This window comes from Vicia villosa, linkage group LG1 (assembly GCF_029867415.1).
Source record: "Vicia villosa cultivar HV-30 ecotype Madison, WI linkage group LG1, Vvil1.0, whole genome shotgun sequence".
In the NCBI taxonomy this organism is placed as follows: domain Eukaryota; kingdom Viridiplantae; phylum Streptophyta; class Magnoliopsida; order Fabales; family Fabaceae; genus Vicia; species Vicia villosa.
The window spans coordinates 72,776,509-72,797,261 of record NC_081180.1 but is presented as its reverse complement, the minus strand read 5'-3'; the positions used below and the strand labels follow the sequence as shown (position 1 = coordinate 72,797,261).

The following is a 20,753-nucleotide window of genomic DNA, read 5'->3' as shown; positions in this document are numbered from 1 at the left end:
GTTTTAACAAATAAGGAGAGACTCCTCAAAGGTTTTAAGTGCGCGTATGAGTTGCCTTAATGGCTTGCGAGTTACTCTCCCACATTTACAAGATTATGGTAACTCAGACAGACACGACCAAACGAACTTTTATAATTCCCCCTTTTTTTGCAACTCTGAAGATTTAAGTTACTTTGCCAAATACACAAATCATATAAGCACTTCACTTAAACATTGTATCTTTTACTTCATGAGACTTTAGATATCTTCAAATTTACACACTATCACCAAATAGTTGGAAAGTTTTATTAACGACTTTAACAATCATTAGTGTTGTCTTCATCAAAACACCAAGACAACCAACAACATTAGGATCATTGGTTCAACAACAATTGTATTAGCTCAATACATACAAACACATAGATCCATCTCTGCATATCTATATATCCACATGAGTAGTAGGTTCTTTCACATTGTTATTATCATTTATATCCATAATAATCACAATTATAGAAAAAAATGATGAAAATGGAGAAATTCAATACATGCATTGAGGATGATGATGGATTGATGATAAAGTTGAACTTGAAAAAACTGAAGGAGAAAGTGTTATTAAAAAAATGAAGAAAACGTGAAGACAAGAGCACTATAGTTTCAGCTATTTATAAAGCCAAATGCCTAGGCCGCACAGGCTATCATTGCATACAATAGGTTCACGTCTAGTAGTAATGGACGGAGCATCTACGATGCAAAATTGACGCATGCAATATGATTCAGGGCTCACAACGCATGTACCTTTCCATGATAAGCTCATCATGACAAAACATTTAATGGTTCACGTGCTTCACACGTTTGATGCTCGAGGGATTTGTCCTCAAAGCTCCGCTTAGGAGACTTTCCCTCCAAGCTTCACGGGACCACCATTTTCTTACCTACAATATGGCGCAGAGACCATGGCTATCTCAAGCCTTAGAGTTAGGTGGATCTTTCACTAATTCAGAGATTCAGATACACAAATTCTCTAACTTTCACGTATGTAGGAGCTATAATAAAAAAATTATTTAGTCGATATAATAAAAAAATAATTTTATGAAATGCTTATTTTTTGGGTCAAGTGACCTAGTGACTGAAATTCACCTTTTAAAGATGAACAAGTGAGATGCTACGGATTCGATGCCACACTCGTAAAACAGATATCTCTCCACAACTAACAACTGAGCTCGTGACAATTTTATGAAATATTTATGTAAAAAATCAATTCTAGAAAATAGAAAATATAGAATTAAAACAATGAAATAAAAATAATAAAGTGATGTGGTAAACAAAATGTCAAACGTGGAAACCCTCTGTCACAAAAATTAAAAAATGAAAAAAAAATTGGAATCCCTCTCCTCGTAGTCACGCCCTTTGATTGAAACTACTAGTGTCACTGCCGCATCCTTCCGACGGGTTCTTCCGCTCCGTTCCACTACTCAATTCACGTCACCTTCACTCTTCCCTCTCTCTCCCGTTGCATTTCCTCGCTCCAACACTATTTCCAATCTATCAACATCGTCCATTCAATAAACCCCTAAAACAGGTTTCGATTTTCGTTAATCCATTCCTATAACCTTCTTTATCATGCATACATCAATCATAATCATAATCATATTAACGAGATTTTTTATTGTTGCTTTCAGTCGAGTACTCATTACACAATTGCATTGAAGCTGTAGCTGCTCTCTCTCCTCACTCGCTCAATTTTTGGGGAGGTTTGGATTTTCGCTTCTTACTTTGATTTTTCAGTTTTTTTTTTTTTTTGTTTCTTTCTCAGTACTATTGGATTGCTATGCCTATGATTATGTAGTTAGCATATGTTGGTGTAGAATTTGTGTTCTTTGGTTTTTCCAACTTGGGGTTTAATAGATTGTTATTGGATTTACTTTACATTATTAGGTTAGATGCTAATCTATTGTGTTAATGTTTTATTTTGTTGCTCACTTGATATTGATAATGTTGTAGATAATGTCTATTATTTTGGTGTCTTTGTTTTTTTTTGTTGTTTTTGTTTTGACTTTTGAGGATGTGTTTAATTATTTGATTCGTGTAGTAGAGTACACATTCATGTTGTAGTTTCTTTGTGACCCTAGAAAATTTCAATTTTTTGAGGAGTGAGTGGAGTTTGTGGATGTTGTGAAGTTAGAAAATCAGAGATTGTTTTAACGAATGAGAGTGATGACGTGTGAAATTCGGGGGACATTAGGAAAGCGTAATTTCATTTATGCATTCATACGAACTTCTATATTTGCATGCATGTATTTTTTTGCATTATAATTACTTTTAATTATATTTATATAATTTTTTTGCTGCCTTCATTTTAGTACTCATTGCGTAATCGCATTCTTCATCCGTTCCTTGTAATTGTAGCTGCTCCTCTCCTGGCTCAGTCATTTTTGGGGGAGGTTTGGATCTCCCTTTTTTGACTTTTCATCTTGTTTCTTTCACTATCAGATCTAAGCTTGTGGCTATATTGCTGGGTTCATTGGTTTTTCGTTGGTTTTTTCAAAGTAGGTGTTTTAGATTGTTATTGGATTTACTTTTAGTGTTGTTAAATAGCGGCTATAGTGGCACTATAGTGTTATAGCATAGTAGAATTTGAACAAACCACTATTGTTTTTTGATGCGCTATTTAGTACCAAGTGTTGTTAAATAGCGGAAATGGCAGTGTTACAGAACCATAGCATAGCGAAATTTGGACATATCGCAATTTTTCGCAATCCGTGGTCTACAACGTTGTTTACTTCAGAATAATAGGTTAGATGATAGTTTAATGGGTTAATGTTTATTTTTGTTGTTCATTTGAAATTGAGAATGTGGACACCACATTTTAGGGTTTTTCTTGCATTTGTTGAATGTTTTTATGTTGTTTTGAGGATGGGTTTAACTATTAGATACGGTAGAGTACGCATTAATGACACAGTTTCTCCTAGATTGTGTTGTGCTACAAACTATGTTATCAATTGCAGCAGTGCGTAGGGGAGGGTAGCTGCCCCCACACGCGGTGGCGCATAATAGAGTCACGGCCATCAGTAGCCTTAACAATCTTCAATACCCTAGAAAATTTCATTTTTCGAGGAGTGGAGTATGTAGATGGTGTAAAATTGAAAATAATGTTTGATTTAAAAAATGAGAAGTGATGACATGTGAAATTTGGGTGACATGTTGAATGGTGAAATTTCTTAGAACTTTTCTGATTTTAGATTGTGAGATATGTTAAGTATTGTTTTATTTTCTTGTGGCAGGCTTTCTTTGCTAATGCAAAGATGAGTTCGTTTTCCATTACAAGGAAAAAAACACCATTTCAGAAGCATAGAGAAGAGGAGGAGGCAAAGAAGAAGGTAGAGTTGATGTATCCGAATTATTTGGTTCTCCTTAGAATTTAGAAAAAGAAATTTACTGGTTATCATGATTGAGTTTCGTATCCTGCAGAGAGCTGAAGATGAGACTGCCCGCTTGTATGCCGAATTTGTAGAGTCATTTCAAGGGGATAACGCTCCTGGGTCAAAGACCTTTGTTCGAGGGGGAACAATTAATCCCAATGATAAATTGAAAGATGATTCTGAGGGTTAGTGACCGATGAATTGTATATTTCTCACCCATTTTTTTATATATTGTTTCTGCCTCATCTCTTGGAAGTTTTGATTATACATGCTTTTCATGTTGTGGATAAATATTTGCTATTATTTTGTATAATAAATTTAATAAAAGCATGGGCCTTTCTTATTCATTCGCGGATGACAGGTGAAAAGTCCAAAGATGGGGTATCTGGTCCAAAGAAGGGAAGTAGGTAAATAAATGCTTTTGATTGACATGTTTATGTTCTCTTTAAATCAGGCATCATAAGTAGAAAAATCACATGCCTTTCAGGTATAGCTTTGTTTTCAGTAGGGTTGATCTTAAAGCCTTAGTAAATTAAATTGATTTTTATGAGTTATGATACATTTAATGGTACATTTTGCTATAAGAATATTTAATGTTGTGTTGTGATTAACCTCGTTGAAAAAGTACTTTTCGTGTAATTGTGTCACTAGGATTTTTTCCAGGGATAAGCTATAGTTTCTCAACTCCCTGATATATAGCATGTTCTGTTTATGATGAAGTCCTTGGTTACTTTAGAGAGATCAACTGAAATTCCTTAGTCAATATTCTGTTGAAGATCGTCTCATTTTATAAATCCCCCAAAAAGCTTATTCTGGATGGTTTTCTGACGATGTTAATACTTAATGTAAAAGTTTGATTCTATTGTCAGAACTAAGAAGTATAGATGTTCTTTTGCTGTACAGACATTTTAAATTACTCGAGTAATCTTCAAATAGTTTAGGCATATGTATATGTAATTGTTGAAGGTACACTGCTTAATTATATCTTTATCTTGAGGTATAACAAATCTATATTCTTGCATTGCATCTGTTCGGGCACATCTGTTGAAATTGGTTTAATGGAAAACCAAATTATGCCTGAAAACTATAAAAGTGATATCCCTGTAGTTTATTTCATTTTCTTTTGTGGTGCTAACATAGTTGTGATTCGTCTACGGCTATGGTGATACTTTTGTGCTCCATTTTTTCCTTCGTAAAAAGTATTCTTTTACAATTTTTTGTTGTTATTATTAGCTAAAGCATATGTAGATACGTAGCAACTTCATATTGACATATATTCAGAGTGTGTTTGATTGGAAAAACTATTTTCAATTTTCACTTTGCTGTTTTCACTTTCAATTGCATAGCTGTCATCTTTTTTTGATGAGTGGGAATCAAACTCGGTATCCCAGGGTTTACGGTATTCACACACACTACGCACCAACCACTTGCACTGGACCCAGTGTTACACACCACAAAACTGTCATCTTGATTTCTGTTTCCGAAGATTTGTACAAAAAAAGAAATAAAGTGAACAGTAACCAATTTTATAATGAATGAAAGCAGTAAATGTTAACAAAACAAAGCCTTTATGTGTAAAAGTGTCCCAAACGGCATTGATTTAAAGTACTAGAAGATCTTAGTGCCTCTTGCTGGTTGAGTCAGAACCCTTTAGTTTGGTGCATTCTTTTGGTGCCTTAGGTTCACTTTTCTTTCACATGAGGTGTGCCTTTAGCGCTTTATTGATAAATTACGAGGTATGCCTATAGCATGCATTTTTTTTGGAATATGGAATCAGGAAGGGAAACCAAGCAAACTAAGCTGAGTATATCACTACTTTTGCTTACTTAAATAGGCGGTTCTTAAGTAGATTACCATGTCCTTTTTTATAGGCGGAACTATAAAATTCAAAGGTTTAATTTTCAAGCCAGCACTAACAAATCCTTTTCCCAGTAGATGAGTTCGACCACTGAGCACTTGGGGAATGCTTGCTTAAAAGCTAGCTGAATAGGGAGAAGGATCTAGTCACCTAAGTACTCCATAGAGCATTCCATACTAAATGTGAGACTTAAGCACTCCATGATATCCATGTCCCTCAAGGTCACATGGATAATGGCACCATGTGCCCCATTATTAATTACCTCTGACGAAAAGCCATCTAAATAAGAATTCTTGTTAATGGTTGTCCTATGACTTTTTTTGGTTACCTTTTACCTCTAACTATTAGAATACACTCCATATGATTTTCTCTCTTGTTGGGAATGGGATTCATGTTGTTCTTCTCTGTACATGCTCGAATAATTCATAGAAGGTTCTACCATCTTTTTCCACAATAGGAAGAATCAGTTCTTGAACATGTCCAATTAGCCCATATGATACCAAGTTAAAAAGGTAGGTACTCACATCTTAAGTCTCATTTATACAACATCCAAAATCAATACTTGACGTATAATTTCGGAGTCAAATTTTTACCTGCGTTGTACTATAATTACTAAATTTACATTTTAATCACTTCATCCCGATTCTACTTGCATGAAAGCCATGTGATTCCAAAGCTGGTTTCTCTTGCCATCTCTAGCTTCCCATCTATATCTTCTATTGACTCTCCTACTAGGACTAAATATCCTACAAAAAGCTTGCATTGTGTCATTGAATCTCAGACATGTTCATTAAGCACATATGATGTCAAGTTGAAAAGATAGATATTCAAAGGTGACTTTGATGCATCCGTCATTCCCTATAGTTAAAGGAAAGTCTTTTATAGGCTAGCTCCACCTTGTTTTTTCACTCCAGGATTGGTAACCTTCTACAAAACCTTTTTTGGTACCTTAATATATGGATTTTCCAAATCAATGAACATATGTGTAAGTGTTGTTGATTACTTTGCTCTTTCTACATTGATTGTCTTGGGCAATAAATTTAAACCATAACTTCTATATTTAGTCTCACATTTTAATCTTTAGTTAGTTACCCACCACCATTGCTTGATCTGTAACTGAATTAGACATTCATCTATGGAATTTTACGACTCATGAGCAAAGAATATCTTCATTGTCTTACATAGGAAGCAGTTTAAAAGAGAGAGAGATGATGAGACAATCTTCATACTTTTTTGTAATAGTTTTCTTTATTTAAAGTCCCCTTTTCTTGGATCATTGACCACAATACATAACAATTAAAGACCTACATCTTTGCTAATCTTTTTTAGAATCTTTAGATGTTTTCTAAGATCTAAGACGTATGCTGCTTATGCTTTATAGTATGAGGAAGTTGCATGACTTCCTGCATTAATTTGTTAGCCAGAGAATGGCATGTGTTGGGTGTGAAGGGGGCGGATTTAGTCCCACATTGCCTAGATATATGGCCAGGGACGGAGGCACGTTGTAAAAAGTGTAGGCATGTGCCCCCACTTTATTTTCATTTATATGTAGTATTACCTATGTTGTTTCTTTGTTCTAATAGTATAATAACTCATAACATAGACGCAGCTATTAAAGTGATATATATCTAATACCTTTCTTTGTTAAATTTCATTAGAATAAGACTCTTCACGTATAATATCTTTCATATCTCATAATATCTGTAATATATTTCTTTGTTTAATTTATATATCTCTGAATCACTCGTAATTTATATGTAGTACTATCATATGTTATTCCTAAAATAATAGTAACTCATAATATATATGCAACTATTAAAGTAATACTATATTTCTTTTTCTTTTTCTTGGTTTAATTATTAAAGTATACATATATGATATTTGCACTTAAATTTTGTATATTATTTGTTATTTTTAAATATAAAATATAATATACTGATTAGTAAATTATTTCAAACTTTCTAGCTCCGTCCCTGGATATGGCCCATGTAGTGTTTATAAAGTTTGAGAAGTCCTCACCTTACAAACCAGTTTTGTAAGGTTCAGTTAGGCCAATCCAAATTCTAAGGTTGTATCAGAGTCTATCCTTAAATATGTTGGACTTCTCGTCAAGGGTTTGCTTTGGAAATGCTACAACTAACTCTTGCACTTGTTAGAATCAGAAAGATGGAAAGAGAATATATAGAAAGAGATACTCATAATGGAATCTGTTATGATAGAATGATTTGAAACTCTTTATTGATTAGAATAGTTACATGATAGAGTATTTATAGAGTGAGCTTCTAAACTCTCACTCTTAGACTAAGTGCAAGCTGTTACAACAGCTTGTAACTAGCTCTAACTATATGAAAACTAACTGTTACTACATCCAAACAACTGTAACTGAATTGTAACAGCAAAACAGTAAGCTGTAAATTATAAGCCTAATAATAATAATTGTAGCTAGAGAACAACAGTTATTCCTAACAGTACTTTAGTTGGTCAAATGTATTTTAGTAAATTGGTATGGAAGTTCATCGTTTATGTTCATTTGTAGGTATGTACCGTCTTTTATACCACCACCATTGGCATCCAAGGGGAAAGAACCTGAAAGAAAAGTCAGTATTGTAATTGAAGCTTTGACATCTGGTTTTATTTTTAATGTTGAGATGTATACAAATCTAATGCTTGTGCGTTGTACATTTCAGAAAGAGGAAGAAAAGCCTAAGGAAAAAGAGAAAGGAAAGTCGAGGAATATTGATCATTTTATGGAGGAGCTAAAGCAAGAGCAAGAGATGAGGGAAAGACGAAATCAAGACCGTGAACAATGGCGTGATGGGCGTCTTGGAGAGCATTCTATTGTTAGTGATACCTTTTCTTACTTGTTAGCATACTGCTTATAGGTGGCTTGGGTTTGGATTTTGGACCTTATATCTTATTTATTTATTTATTTTGGTAACTTATATCTTTAAATACACAAAGCTTGATTATTTCCTATACATTTTCTCTTGTGAATGTTGAATGCTGTTGGGCAAGACTACTTTTTATTAAGTTTATGGTAAATGTATCATAGAAATTCATTTTTATTTGATTTCCTTTGCATTTGTTTCTTTTGCCTGTTTTGATTTTATGCATTACAGATATGACTTGCTGTACTTTATAATCTGCATAGCAAACATAGTTACTAGTATATTGTATATTTTCTTAATTTCATTTTATTCCTTTTTATTCAGTACATTTATGAAGTAGTTATGCTGATAGTTTTCCTTCTTATCAACAGTCCAGTCGGTTTGATGAACTGCCTGATGATTTTGATCCAAGTGGAAAACTTCCAGGATCATTTGATGACGGTGATCCACAAACTACAAATCTTTACGTTGGAAATCTCTCACCCCAGGTTTGACAGTCTGCTCAATGAATGAGATTTGTTTGTTCTTTGAGAATTAAGGTGTGTAGTCTCATGTTGCCAACTTTACAATTTTTAGGTTGATGAAAACTTTCTTCTGCGCACTTTTGGAAGATTTGGACCTATTGCTAGTGTGAAGATAATGTGGCCTAGGACAGAGGAAGAGCGAAGGCGGCAAAGAAACTGTGGTTTTGTTGCATTCATGAACAGAGTTGATGGACAGGCTGCTAAAGACGAAATGCAAGGTCTGGATTTTTTTTATATCTGAAACTAGAAATGCTATGCTAAACTTCTTCAAACTTTGACTTTAAATGAACATTAATACCTATCTTCAAATGATATCAGTTAAGATCTTTGAGAAGTATAGGATGAAATGATTCTGAATATGCTTAAGTGATTGATCTCTCAGATGTCATATTTTATACATCAAGTTTACAAGGCTAGTAAATTCTAGATACTTACAATTTGCAAAAGGAACAATTAAAGCTTAGTCTTTTCTTTTTTGGTGCATTGAATCTACTCTACTTACAAAGAATCTAAGCCAAGTGGAACATTAAGCTACTTCTAGATGCTTGTATAATCTGAATTTTCCCTGAAAGAAATGTGTAAATACAAGACTGAACAAATGGTTTGTGCAGGAGTTGTGGTTTATGAGTACGAATTGAAAATTGGATGGGGAAAGTCCGTTGCCCTCCCATCACAAGCATTACCTGCACCTCCACCAGGGCATATGGCCATCAGGAGTAAAGAGGTATTGTTGCTTCTTATTATCTTTTTAAAGAAAGTTAACTTAAACAACTTTTGAGCATGTTCGGCTCTTTTTTGGACCTATGCATAACAAGACTTTTGTTTCATTGGCCTAAATTTCTGCTTTACATATGAAAAATGTTTTACTCACTTTATTTGCAGGGTAACACTGTTATCTTGTCGGGCCCATCAGGTCCACCAGTCACATCAGTACCTAATCAGAACTCTGAACTGGTAAGTTCTCTGTTTTTGCTTCTCATAATTTGTTTAAAGCAACGCCTTCTTGTGTTGTCATATGGTGATCAGAAATCATTAAACTGGTAAATTTATGTGAAACCAAAATTTGATATGTATTAATGCAATTACCTTTTTTAGAGACACTTAAGTTTACATCTTTCATATAAACTTTTATCTTTTGCAATGTTACTATCCTCTAAATTCCCAATGGCAGAATTTTTTATTAAATAAAAATACATAAAATACCAGAGGGTGAAAAAATTTGAAGGTCACACTTACTCTTGTTGTTCCTGATATAATGGTTCTTACCCCTAATCTACCCGCTGTAACTTTTGCCAGGTTCTTACTCCTAATGTTCCTGATATAATGGTTACACCTCCTGAGGATGAACACCTAAGGCATGTAATTGATACAATGGCTTTGTATGTCTTGGACGGAGGATGTGCTTTTGAACAAGCTATTATGGAGAGGGGTCGTGGGAATCCTCTTTTCAGTTTCTTGTTTGTTCTTGGCTCGAAGGAGCATACCTATTATGTTTGGAGACTGTATTCATTTGCTCAGGTACATCAATGTTAATTTTATGAAGATTCAATTTACTTTCTAGTAATATAATGATTAAAACAGTTACTTTCTAGTAAAATATTGGTAACATCTTTTGAAATTATAAGGCTAGTTTTTTTAGGCAAGGGGTAGAAAAGGGATAGTTATAAAAAAATTATATTGATATTGGTGTGAGTATCTTTTAGTCAAAAAAAAGAATTTGGATGATCTTATTACAAAAGACAGAGAACTAGTTCTTATTCATACTAGTACTGGACTTCTGATCTTAATTAACTAGGTATATAAGGAAATATATAAGGACATATAGAAACCAGTCCCAAGAGATAACCTATGATACTCTAAATTACTATAAGATATGACCGAAATATCAGTGTAGTTTCACATATTGTAGCACTTTACCCCCAAAAGCTTTGATCTTTATGCTCGATTGAAATACACCCTTTAGAAAAAGAAAATCAACTAATTATAATCACTGTTGGAGGTTTATGAGGCGAGATCGCATTAGGGTCTGTTGAGAGTACTAAATCGAATAGTGTTACGGCCCCGTTTAAAAATGTGGGGAAACCCTCGCCACGTGAGCTACCTTTGGGGATTGAGTTAGACCAAAACCCAAATTCTAATCTGTTGGGCTGCCTGCTGATGTCTAGTCCTACAAATTTCATGCTCTATACTGCCAGTCCTGGGCATTACGCAGAGTGTTGAGAGTGTCACATTCAATAGTGATATGGCCTAAATACTAAATAGTGATTAGAAATTTAAAAGTGTAGGCACTAGGCATCCCTCGCCACATGTGCTAGCTTTGGGGTTGAGTTAGTCCAAAACCCAAATTCTAAGAGACAAAAGATGGGGCTGCAGGTTGCATTTGGAGCAGAAATTGAGGTTCAATCCCATATGGACAAACTACAACAGAACCTGGGGCAATTTTGCTTCTGTGAGATAGCTAGGCATGCGTAGCTTCTGGGATAGCCAAAGTGAGACTGCTTGGAAAGGTTATAGAGACTACTAAAAAGTGGAGACAGCAGTGAGGCTAAGTAGCTAACTGGTCTGAGAATTTGACACAGGTTTTGGAATTGGCAAGTAGAAGAACCCACTGATTATGGGTTAATTTGAGAGAGAAGGGGCGATCGGAATATGCACGACCAAGAAGAAGGAAAAAATTAGGAAAAAATTAACATTTTGACAGTATATTTTCAAATTTTAGGGAACTTGATATTGCAATAGTGCGAACAATCAATGGAAGATGATACTGCTCAGATACAATGTTGAAATTATAAGGTCTTTCTATGTATATAGGTAGAGAAAAATAGTCAGAATAAAATTATATTGGATATTGGTATATATTTTTTGTTGAGTGTTCTTATTGCACAAGACAAGGCTCTAATACTTATTTATAATAATGCTAGATCCATAATTTGATTAAATAAGGAAACACATCGAGATATACAAAGAAATATGCATTCCAATTCTAATAGACTATCTAGGATAATCTAATTTAGAAGCTACGATCAATATATTATAAGATTTTCATATATTTCAAGAATACTAAAGTATCCAAGAAAGGAAATAACTTATATTTTGATGTAATGATGTAACAGTTATTTGTAACTTGTTGATTGAAAATGTTTCATTTCCTTGCAATGCAGGGTGATACTCTTCAAAGATGGCGAACTGAACCTTTTATCATGATAACGGGTAGTGGAAGGTACTCTAATTATTCTCGTCCTTTCAGTGAATATTTGGCTTGTTAATGAGGAAGAAAAAGACTTGATGGATTTTTTTTCCATTGTAACTTATAAAAGAGGAAGAAAAAAACTTGATGGATTTTTTTTTTAAAAAAAATTCTCAATCCGCCCCTCTTATATATGCTCAAGCTGTCAAAATACACTACCGGAAGTGTGTTTCTGGTAAAATGCCGCATTTTTGGGGGTTTGATTGAGCAATCATTTTTTAATTTTATTTTAATGTTGTCTCTGAATAGGTCAGTTGGATTAAGTGTGTACTAAACAATTAGTTTTTTTCTTTTCACAGATGGATTCCTCCTGCATTACCAATAACCAGAAGTCCAGAACATGACAAAGAATCTGGCTCCACACATGCTGCTGGAAGGAGCAGGGTACTTTCTTTCTACTGTTGTATTTTTAGTCAGGATGTATACAAGTTCAATAGTGTCTCTCTTGATCAAAACAATTTTTCAATTTTCCTTGTTTTGATGAGTATTGCAGCGTGTAGAACCGGAAAGAACACTGACTGATGCACAGAGGGATGAGTTTGAGGACATGCTACGTGCTTTAACATTAGAGAGAAGTCAGATAAAGGGGGCTATGGGGTTTTCTTTGGATAACGCCGATGCAGCTGGCGAGGTAGTACTGTCACTCCGTTCATCCATTACTGTAACTCCCTTCAGTATACTTGATTTATCTGGTCTCTGTCAGTAAAAATAATCTTCAGCTTGCTTATCCATTTTAGCCCATCTGCTTACTCTGTTCATGCTTACTTTGTCCACGACTCCATCCAATAAGCTTAGGTCTTGATCTAACTTTTGGATTAAATCCTTGATCGGCTCTATAACTCAAATTCAAGCATTGGACTTGACAACCTAATGGCAAGGTCTGGCCTTCACCTGACCCATGCATTCCCAAATAATCAATCTATGTCCACAACTCTGTACCAGAACAAAAGTAAATGAGTGAATGATGAATTTATCTTTGCTCCAATTGTATTTGAAACTACTCTTCTATTGTGAATGTGAATATTATATTGCTGTCTCAGTATACCGGAAAATAAACAGGAAGTAACTGCCGACAACCTCTCTAATCAGAAAGAAGATACTATATATTGCAACAAACAGGAAAATACTACTTATTTTATCTAACATGATATTAGCAAGACCTCTTAGAGAGGTTGTTGCAATATATAGTATCTTCTCTCTGATTAGAGAGGTTGTCAGCAGTTAATATGCATTGTTAATCCTACAAGTTATGCAAACCTCTTAAGCATAAAATAGGTTATCTTAAGAAATATAAAGGGTCTGGTGTTGATGTTGCTCACATGCTATCATTTTCGTTTTTTGAAATGACAAATGTTAATTGTTGGTTGTTATTTTTGTTACGGGAGGGAATTGAATCCATGACCTCCTTATCACTCCAAACCCTATGTTCCTTTCCAAAACCACCTATCTCTTTTCTCACATGTTATCATTTAAGCCGTCTTCCGGAATCATCTTATATTGTGCATTTGGGAGGAGGCTTTCCTAATTATACACTATCTTTTCTTAATTGCAGATAGTTGAAGTGTTGACGGAATCCTTAACACTTAAAGAAACCCCTATTCCTACTAAAATTGCAAGGCTTATGCTTGTCTCTGATATTCTTCATAATAGTAGTGCTCCTGTAAGAAATGCATCGGCATATCGCACCAAGTTTGAAGCAACGTTACCTGACATAATGGAGAGTTTTAATGACTTGTATCGGAGCATAATGGGGCGTATTACTGCTGAAGCCCTTAAGGTAGGCTGAACAATAATAGATTGCTTTACCAGGATTTCAAAAAAAAATAAAAAAGATTGCTTTGATATAATTTCTTGTGATTCTTTCTTATTCTGTTTGCAATCTTCATCTGAAATGTTCCAGGAACGAGTACTGAAAGTTTTGCAAGTGTGGGCCGATTGGTTTCTCTTTTCAGATGCTTATGTTAATGGCTTAAGAGCCACTTTCCTTAGACCTGGAAACTCTGGTGTAATACCATTCCACTCCATATGTGGTGATGCACCTGAGATTGAGCAAAAGATCACTTCTGAAGATGCTGTTGTTGGTGACAAGACCGACCAAGATGCTGCATTGTCAATGGGTCGAGGAGCTGCAACGAAAGAGCTAATGAGTCTTCCTCTTGCTGAGCTGGAAAGACGGTGCCGGCACAATGGATTGTCACTTGTTGGTGGTAGAGAAATGATGGTTGCACGGTTGCTAAGTCTTGAAGAGGCAGAAAAGCAAAGAGGTTATGAACTAGATGATGAATTGAAATATCCCCTCAACCAAGCAAGTTCAGGGAAATATACAAGTAGTCGACCAGAAACAAGTGCAGATCCTGAACCAATGGGAATATCTGGATTGAATCACTATGTGGATGAAGATTTGCAGTTGCAAGGCAAAGGTTCTGCACCTTTAGCGCCAACACTTTCTATTCCACAGCCTGAACTTAAAGCCTTCGCAAAAAGAGAGAAGAATGATCTGATTTTGCCAGCTTCTAAATGGGCTCGGGAGGATGATGAGAGTGATGATGAGCAAGGGAAAGGTGGAAAAAATCTTGGGTTAAGCTACTCATCTTCGGGTAGTGAGAATGTGGGTGATGGCCATCTTAAAGCCGATGAATCAGAGGCTGCTGCTGATTCAAGTTTTCCAGCTCATGCTTACAGTGGAATGAATGAAGAGCAGAGGTTGCATTGTATTTCCTTTTTTGATTTCTGTCTCTTTTGTTCTAGATAATATTCAGTAGTTTTAACTTTCTTTCCGCAAAAGCAATTCAAACACAAGTAGAAGTTCTTTTCTGTCTTTTTGGTTACGCTAAACAATTTTTTTTATTTGTGTTGTATTTATTGTCTTATACTTACGGAGTTTAGCATCAACTGTTATACAGGCAAAAGTTGAGACGCTTGGAGGTTGCTTTAATTGAATATCGCGAGTCTCTTGAAGAAAGGGGAATTAAAAATTTGGAGGAAATTGAGAAAAAAGTTCTGATGCATCGAAAAAGGCTGCAAGTGGAGTACGGTATATCAGATTCTAGCGAAGATGGCCAAGGCAGTAGTAAGTTATTTCAACCTGTCCTTCTGTCATAGAGGCATTTTTGATACTGACATTAGGATGACGATTATGAAAATTCTAGTGATTCTGGTACACATCATTTATATTTGATATTGCTTTTTAATTTTTCGGATAAATGCCAGTCATCTATCTTAAGTTACTTATCATATTCCTGTTAGAAACTTCAAATCAAAATCACAATTTCAAGGCTAGTTTTTACTTAATAGTGTCTATTTGACTTCGGTGACTTGCTGCAATTTTATGTGATGTTATTTTGCATAACAGAAATTGAGATGATGTTTGCACTTGAGTTATGATGGTGATTATTTAGTTGCATAGTGTCTGCAATGTTCTTTTCCCTATGGTCCATGGTGGTTTTCCTTGGTTCAGTAGGTGTATGTCCCTGAAGCCGGTTAAGAAAAATATGCAATAGTGGTCTTTCTTCTGCCACCATATTCTTCTGTTTATTCACTCTCACTTTGTTTTGCTGTGTAATTTCATGGCAAATTTACCTTGCGTGGTTCTAATTGTATTTGTTTCTTAACGGAGGATGGCCTACCTGGTCTTGTTGTACCAAATGGCTATGTCATCATAGTATAGCTTCTTATTCTTGAGGCGCTCCATTAAAAAGAAGGGAAACAAATAATTAACCGCAATTCTTTCTTGTCAGCAGATGTATAAAAATGTGTTTGGGAAGATTAAAACTGAATGAGTCGAGAGACACAGGGTGAAAATCCAAAATGTATTTAAGCATGAATATTCATTCATTTCCATTTTTAACTCATTGCTTCACCCCTTCCATTTTCAACCTTTCCAAGCACGCTTAATTTCTTGCAAAAGTGCCATTAAAAAATGTGAATGTGTCTGTTAGTGATTGATGTCTTGGTAAACCTTATTATTTGTGATCAAGCTTTCAAACGTTTCTGGCTATTTGACAATTGCAGGGAGAACATCTTCAGAGAGAAGGGATCGGCATGATGTCTCAAGGAAGCGACACCGCAGCCATAGTCCAAGTGGTAGTCCACGACAGAAACCATCAAGCAAAGACAGAGATAGAGAACGTGATTTAGAAAGGGAACGAGAAAGAAAAAGAGATAAAAATTATGATTTTGATGGTGATAGAGGAAGAGACCGGCTCAGGGAGAAGAGTGGAAGCAGGGAGAGGGATGATTATGATAAGGATAGAAGCAGGGACAGGGACAGAGATAGGAGAAGACGCGCCAAATAATATTTCACTTGCTCTAACACCAGAGATCTGTAACCGTAATTGTTTGCAGATTGTTTTGTAAGAGTTTGGACAGTTGGCTTGTTGTCATCAGAGGGGAGAATTTTGGTATTGTGGTACCTGATGGAAAGATAGGAATGGAATGTCTGCCAGAAAATTGTGTTGCTAAAGACAATCTTGAGAATCTGGCTCTTGATACCCCTATAAATTTACAATGTAATTTTAAGATTTTAAATCTTGTTAGTTTTGTGAATTAAGTGAACGATGCTGCACATTCCCTATGTAATCAACAAGTTCTGTGAACAAGTATTGAGTTAGTTCACAGGGAGATTTGACTGACATTTCTTTTCAGATATTTTTTACCGGCTGTTGATTCAGTTATGTAGGTTAAACTGGAGTTTTCAAGCTAAAGGGTATAAAGGTGCAGTTGAAAACTTAACAGGGATCCGATCGATTATATTATTGAACAGTGATATTGGGCACATATTTTACCGGAGTTATTTGCATTACTTCTCTTTTGTTGATAAAATGATAGTAGTACATTTTTCTGCCTTCAAATTGTAGGCATATTTCATAGATTGTGGCTGGTTAAATTGGGAATTTCTTTTCCACTCTGTGCCTTCTCACAAACCCTTGGTAATAACTTTAAAATATTCTTAGAATTCGGAGATGCATTTCTGGACATAAAGTGTCATATTGTTTATTTATTTAGTATGAAGTATTTTTAGAGATGTATTTCCGAATTCATTATAAATTTTTTTTCAGGAATAACCATTCGTCATTATGAGTGACACAAGGGACAAAACACTCTGTCATAATGAGTGACACAAGGGACACAACACTTGTTGGAAAGACCTTCCCTGATTTCTTGAAATGAGATCCCATCACCACAAGATGTGCAACAGGTATACCTATATAATAAAAGGACACAATTTCACACGAAACTTCATTGTAAATATCAATCAATTTGATCACAAGATTACCAATCTTGCGGGATAGTAAACTAACTCAGCATTGAAAATTCATTATAGTTTGTGTACTATATTAAAATAGGATTCAGAAACCGGGCTTGAAAAATTACACAATAAATTTCAGTACTAAAGCCATCAATGTTATAAAATGTGATTTGGAATTCATAAACTTTAAATTAAAGCAAAGAAACTCATGTGAGAAACTACAATTTCTAGCTTAAAATGCATTTAGTGGGGTTTTCGGAGATGCATCTCCGAATTAATCTTTATTTTCAAATTTAAGGAAGTTTTCGAAGATATGCATATCCGAAATAATTTTTGTTTCAATAGCTTAAAAAATTTCGGAGATTCATCTCTGAACAATTTTTGGCAAAAAATGGGATGACTGCTTGGTTCATGCAAGATGAGGTGATTTAAGATGCGTTCGAAGATGCATCTCCAAAAACGTCAAAGGTCAATTTCGGGTTTTCATAGGTATGAGTCACTTTCTAAGGATGGAAAAAGAAATTCTCATAAAATTGATTTCTAGTTTTTGATGGCCAGAGGATTTAGGGTTTAAAACTCAAGTGACTTGAATTCTAATGTTGAACTTCTTAGTGGTTCAATAACTCACAAGTTTGAATAAATTGAATGTTAATTCTAGAAGATCGAATGTTTCCTACAGTTGAGTTGACAACAGTATTAGTATCAATAGATTATCACACTATTTGAATGTATTTCTCTCAATTTATACATGAGTTAAACGGAATCTCCACTATTGAATGGTAAAATCGATCATCTTGAATTAGTTGGTCTTGTGGTCGGATATCAGTTTTTTTTTATAAAAAAAAATCTTATATAGATATTGGGATTTCTCATTATATTCTATAAGATTTTTTCAAACTTTATGTAAATTTGGAAAATGCCCGCTTATGCTACTTTTTAAAGATAACTTTCGGATGTACATTCACCAATCAACAATGGGTTATGTATTTGGAATGATAAAATGTGTGTGAAAATATTATCTTTACATGACCAGTTTCTTAAACCTCTCACTCAAGACACTATATCATACCTCTTTAAACTCTAAAAAAATTTCTTTCTTATTTAGTTATTGTGTTTGATAACATAATTAAACTATATTTCAATATCATAAACATCATAATCATTCTAAATTACAAGTAACTTACATTTGTATCTCTTTTCATTGAATCACAATTAGTTTTTAATGCATTGATGAATTTTTTCAGAATATATTATCCAAAACCTTTTAAACTTTGTCAAGATGTTAACTTTTGGACAATTATAATGAGTGCTTGAATTTTATTTGTTTTTAATGGTTGTGTGTACGGTACATCTTGATGTTCTTCAACCCTTGTGTATATTGATGTTGGAAAATAATTTGATATTCAGTAATGATATTATTACACCAAATTTGACAATCACACCATATTTATATATGGTTTGGGTTTTTTATTATATTTAATAATTATTTTTTCACTTTTTCCATTACAAATAAAAGTATGTATTTTCTGTATTTTATGAGGTCTAAGAATAGATGTAAGATTTTTGGTGTAAGCATAGCACTACTCTTTGATATTAAACAAGAGTTTATACTTAAATGAGTCTATGCAGAAGATGCTAAATTAAGTTTTAGGATAATAATCAAAAAGTCATATTTTGGTTACGAGACATGAAAGAAATAGTCACCATAAAGAATCCATCAAAAAATAGAAACTTAATAACATCAAAATCAAGAAATGTGGATGTTCCTTTTAAGTTGTGTGAATATTGCTTAACAGATTTGTCTCAAATTTTTGGAGGCTATGCGTAGGTTTGTCATAGTTTAACCATGACAAAACATATGAAAACTTTATTTAATCATAATTTAACCCAACAAATATTTTATGTGACTTTATTTAATTATAGTTTATCCTTAAAAAATTTGAGATTGTAACGCGTCTCTCATTTAAATTTAAAACCAACTTTCAAAATATTTATCTCGTATTTATCTCAATTTTTTTTTCATTCTTGATCAAACTTAGAAATCTAACAACAGTCTCCCCATGTGTCTAATGTATTTTTTCTATTTTGATTTTGTTGTATGTTTCTATAGGGTTTTTTGAAATACTTTGGTTAATAAGTCAAAATATTTTGACTTATTCCAGTTTTTCTTCTAATTTGTTTTTATGCATCTCTCTCCCTCTCTAATCTTTTTGTTGATGACATATATGTTATGAATCAGCTCAACGAAGTTCGTCACATGCTAGAATTTCAATTGTTTATTTTTAACCTGGCTTATATTCAGGGGGCTTACAAACCTCGCCCTCTAACTTCTTTTTGGCAAATTTATTCATAATATTATACTTCCTCTGGTCTCATTTATAAGAAAAGATTCTCTTTTTAGATACATTGAATAAATAATGTATCTAGACAACATATTGTCCAAATACATTATTTATTCAATGTATCTAAAAAAAAGAATATTTTCTTATAAATGGGACCAGAGATAGGATATGTTTGTCATTATAAGAAATGAGGAGATTATTCTCAGTAGTCACATCATTACAGGCAGTGTTTTAAAAACCGGACCGATCATCGAACCGGTGAGGATATTGGGTCACTGGTTTATCGATCGAATCACTGGGTCACTGGTCGAACCGCACGACCAAACCGGATTAAACCGGATAACTCAGTTGAATAGACCTGTCATTATATAGGTATAAAACCGGTCGAACCGGATGATTCAGTCTCTAAAAAAATATAACTAGCTTTTAAATTTTTTAAAAATATCATATCATAATTCACAATTTCATAACTTAAATTCAAATTTTAAACAAAGGTATCACACATAACAAAATAATAAAAAATTACAAAGTCTAATTGCAAACAAAGTCTAATTATAATATAATCTAATTGAATAGTTTATAACAAAATAACTCCAATGTGTACCAAATTTAATTCAAAATAGGATCTTCCTAAAAAGAAAATCAAATAAAATTCAATATGTTTATGCTATTTAAGAAAATTTATTAGCAAAGATAACAAATAGACAATAAAGTTTTTAATTTGTCACTAACGAAAAAAACTATATGAGAATGCTATTTAAGTAATACACTACTAAATATATTAAAAAAAAAGTTTAAGAGAAATGTTAAAAAAATTTTTTAAAAAAAAGTTAAAAAAAAAAAACAATTAAACCGCCGGTTTGATGGCATACCCGATCTGACTATTGAACCAGACCGGTTACCTAGCCGGTTCCCGATCTGACCGGCCAGTCTGGTCCAGTTTTTAAAACACTGATTACAGGTGTGTTTATACTAAGGATGAAAGAATAAGATTTTTTACGTATAATACCATTCCTGATAGACAAATGATTGAAAAGAACCAATGATTGTAAAATCAAATATTCAATATTTATACTCCCTCTGATCTCATTTATAAGAAAAGATTATCTTTTTGAATACATTGAATAAATAATGTATCTGGACAACATACTGTCTATATGCATTATTTATTCAATGTTACTAAAAAGAGAATCTTTTCTTATAAATGGGACCGGAGGTAATATAAAGCATGCAAATTCAAATGATGAA

General features: G+C 33.8%; 1 protein-coding gene across 1 annotated transcript; it reads left to right on the top strand.

The window, feature by feature from the left end:
• The first annotated feature begins 1,315 nt into the window (after positions 1–1,315).
• Positions 1,316–16,716, top strand: LOC131641891 (protein RRC1-like). Its single transcript, XM_058912187.1, has 19 exons — positions 1,316–1,558; positions 1,659–1,730; positions 3,261–3,356; positions 3,448–3,583; positions 3,760–3,805; positions 7,793–7,853; positions 7,944–8,096; positions 8,516–8,632; positions 8,721–8,886; positions 9,280–9,392; positions 9,551–9,622; positions 9,965–10,186; positions 11,830–11,888; positions 12,215–12,299; positions 12,409–12,546; positions 13,468–13,692; positions 13,816–14,618; positions 14,819–14,985; positions 15,927–16,716. The coding sequence occupies exons 3-19, from the start codon at positions 3,282–3,284 to the stop codon at positions 16,208–16,210; spliced, it is 2,922 nt and encodes a 973-aa protein (XP_058768170.1). The 5' UTR covers positions 1,316–1,558; positions 1,659–1,730; positions 3,261–3,281; the 3' UTR covers positions 16,211–16,716.
• Positions 16,717–20,753: the final 4,037 nt, after the last annotated feature.

Coding starts and splice junctions, on each gene's coding strand:
- LOC131641891 (XM_058912187.1), top strand. CDS start 3,282: ATGAGTTCGTTTTCCATTACAAGGAAAAAAACACCATTTCAGAAGCAT. Junction 8,633..8,720: donor TTGGAAATCTCTCACCCCAG/GTTTGACAGTCT, acceptor TACAATTTTTAG/GTTGATGAAAACTTTCTTCT. Junction 8,887..9,279: donor TGCTAAAGACGAAATGCAAG/GTCTGGATTTTT, acceptor TGGTTTGTGCAG/GAGTTGTGGTTTATGAGTAC.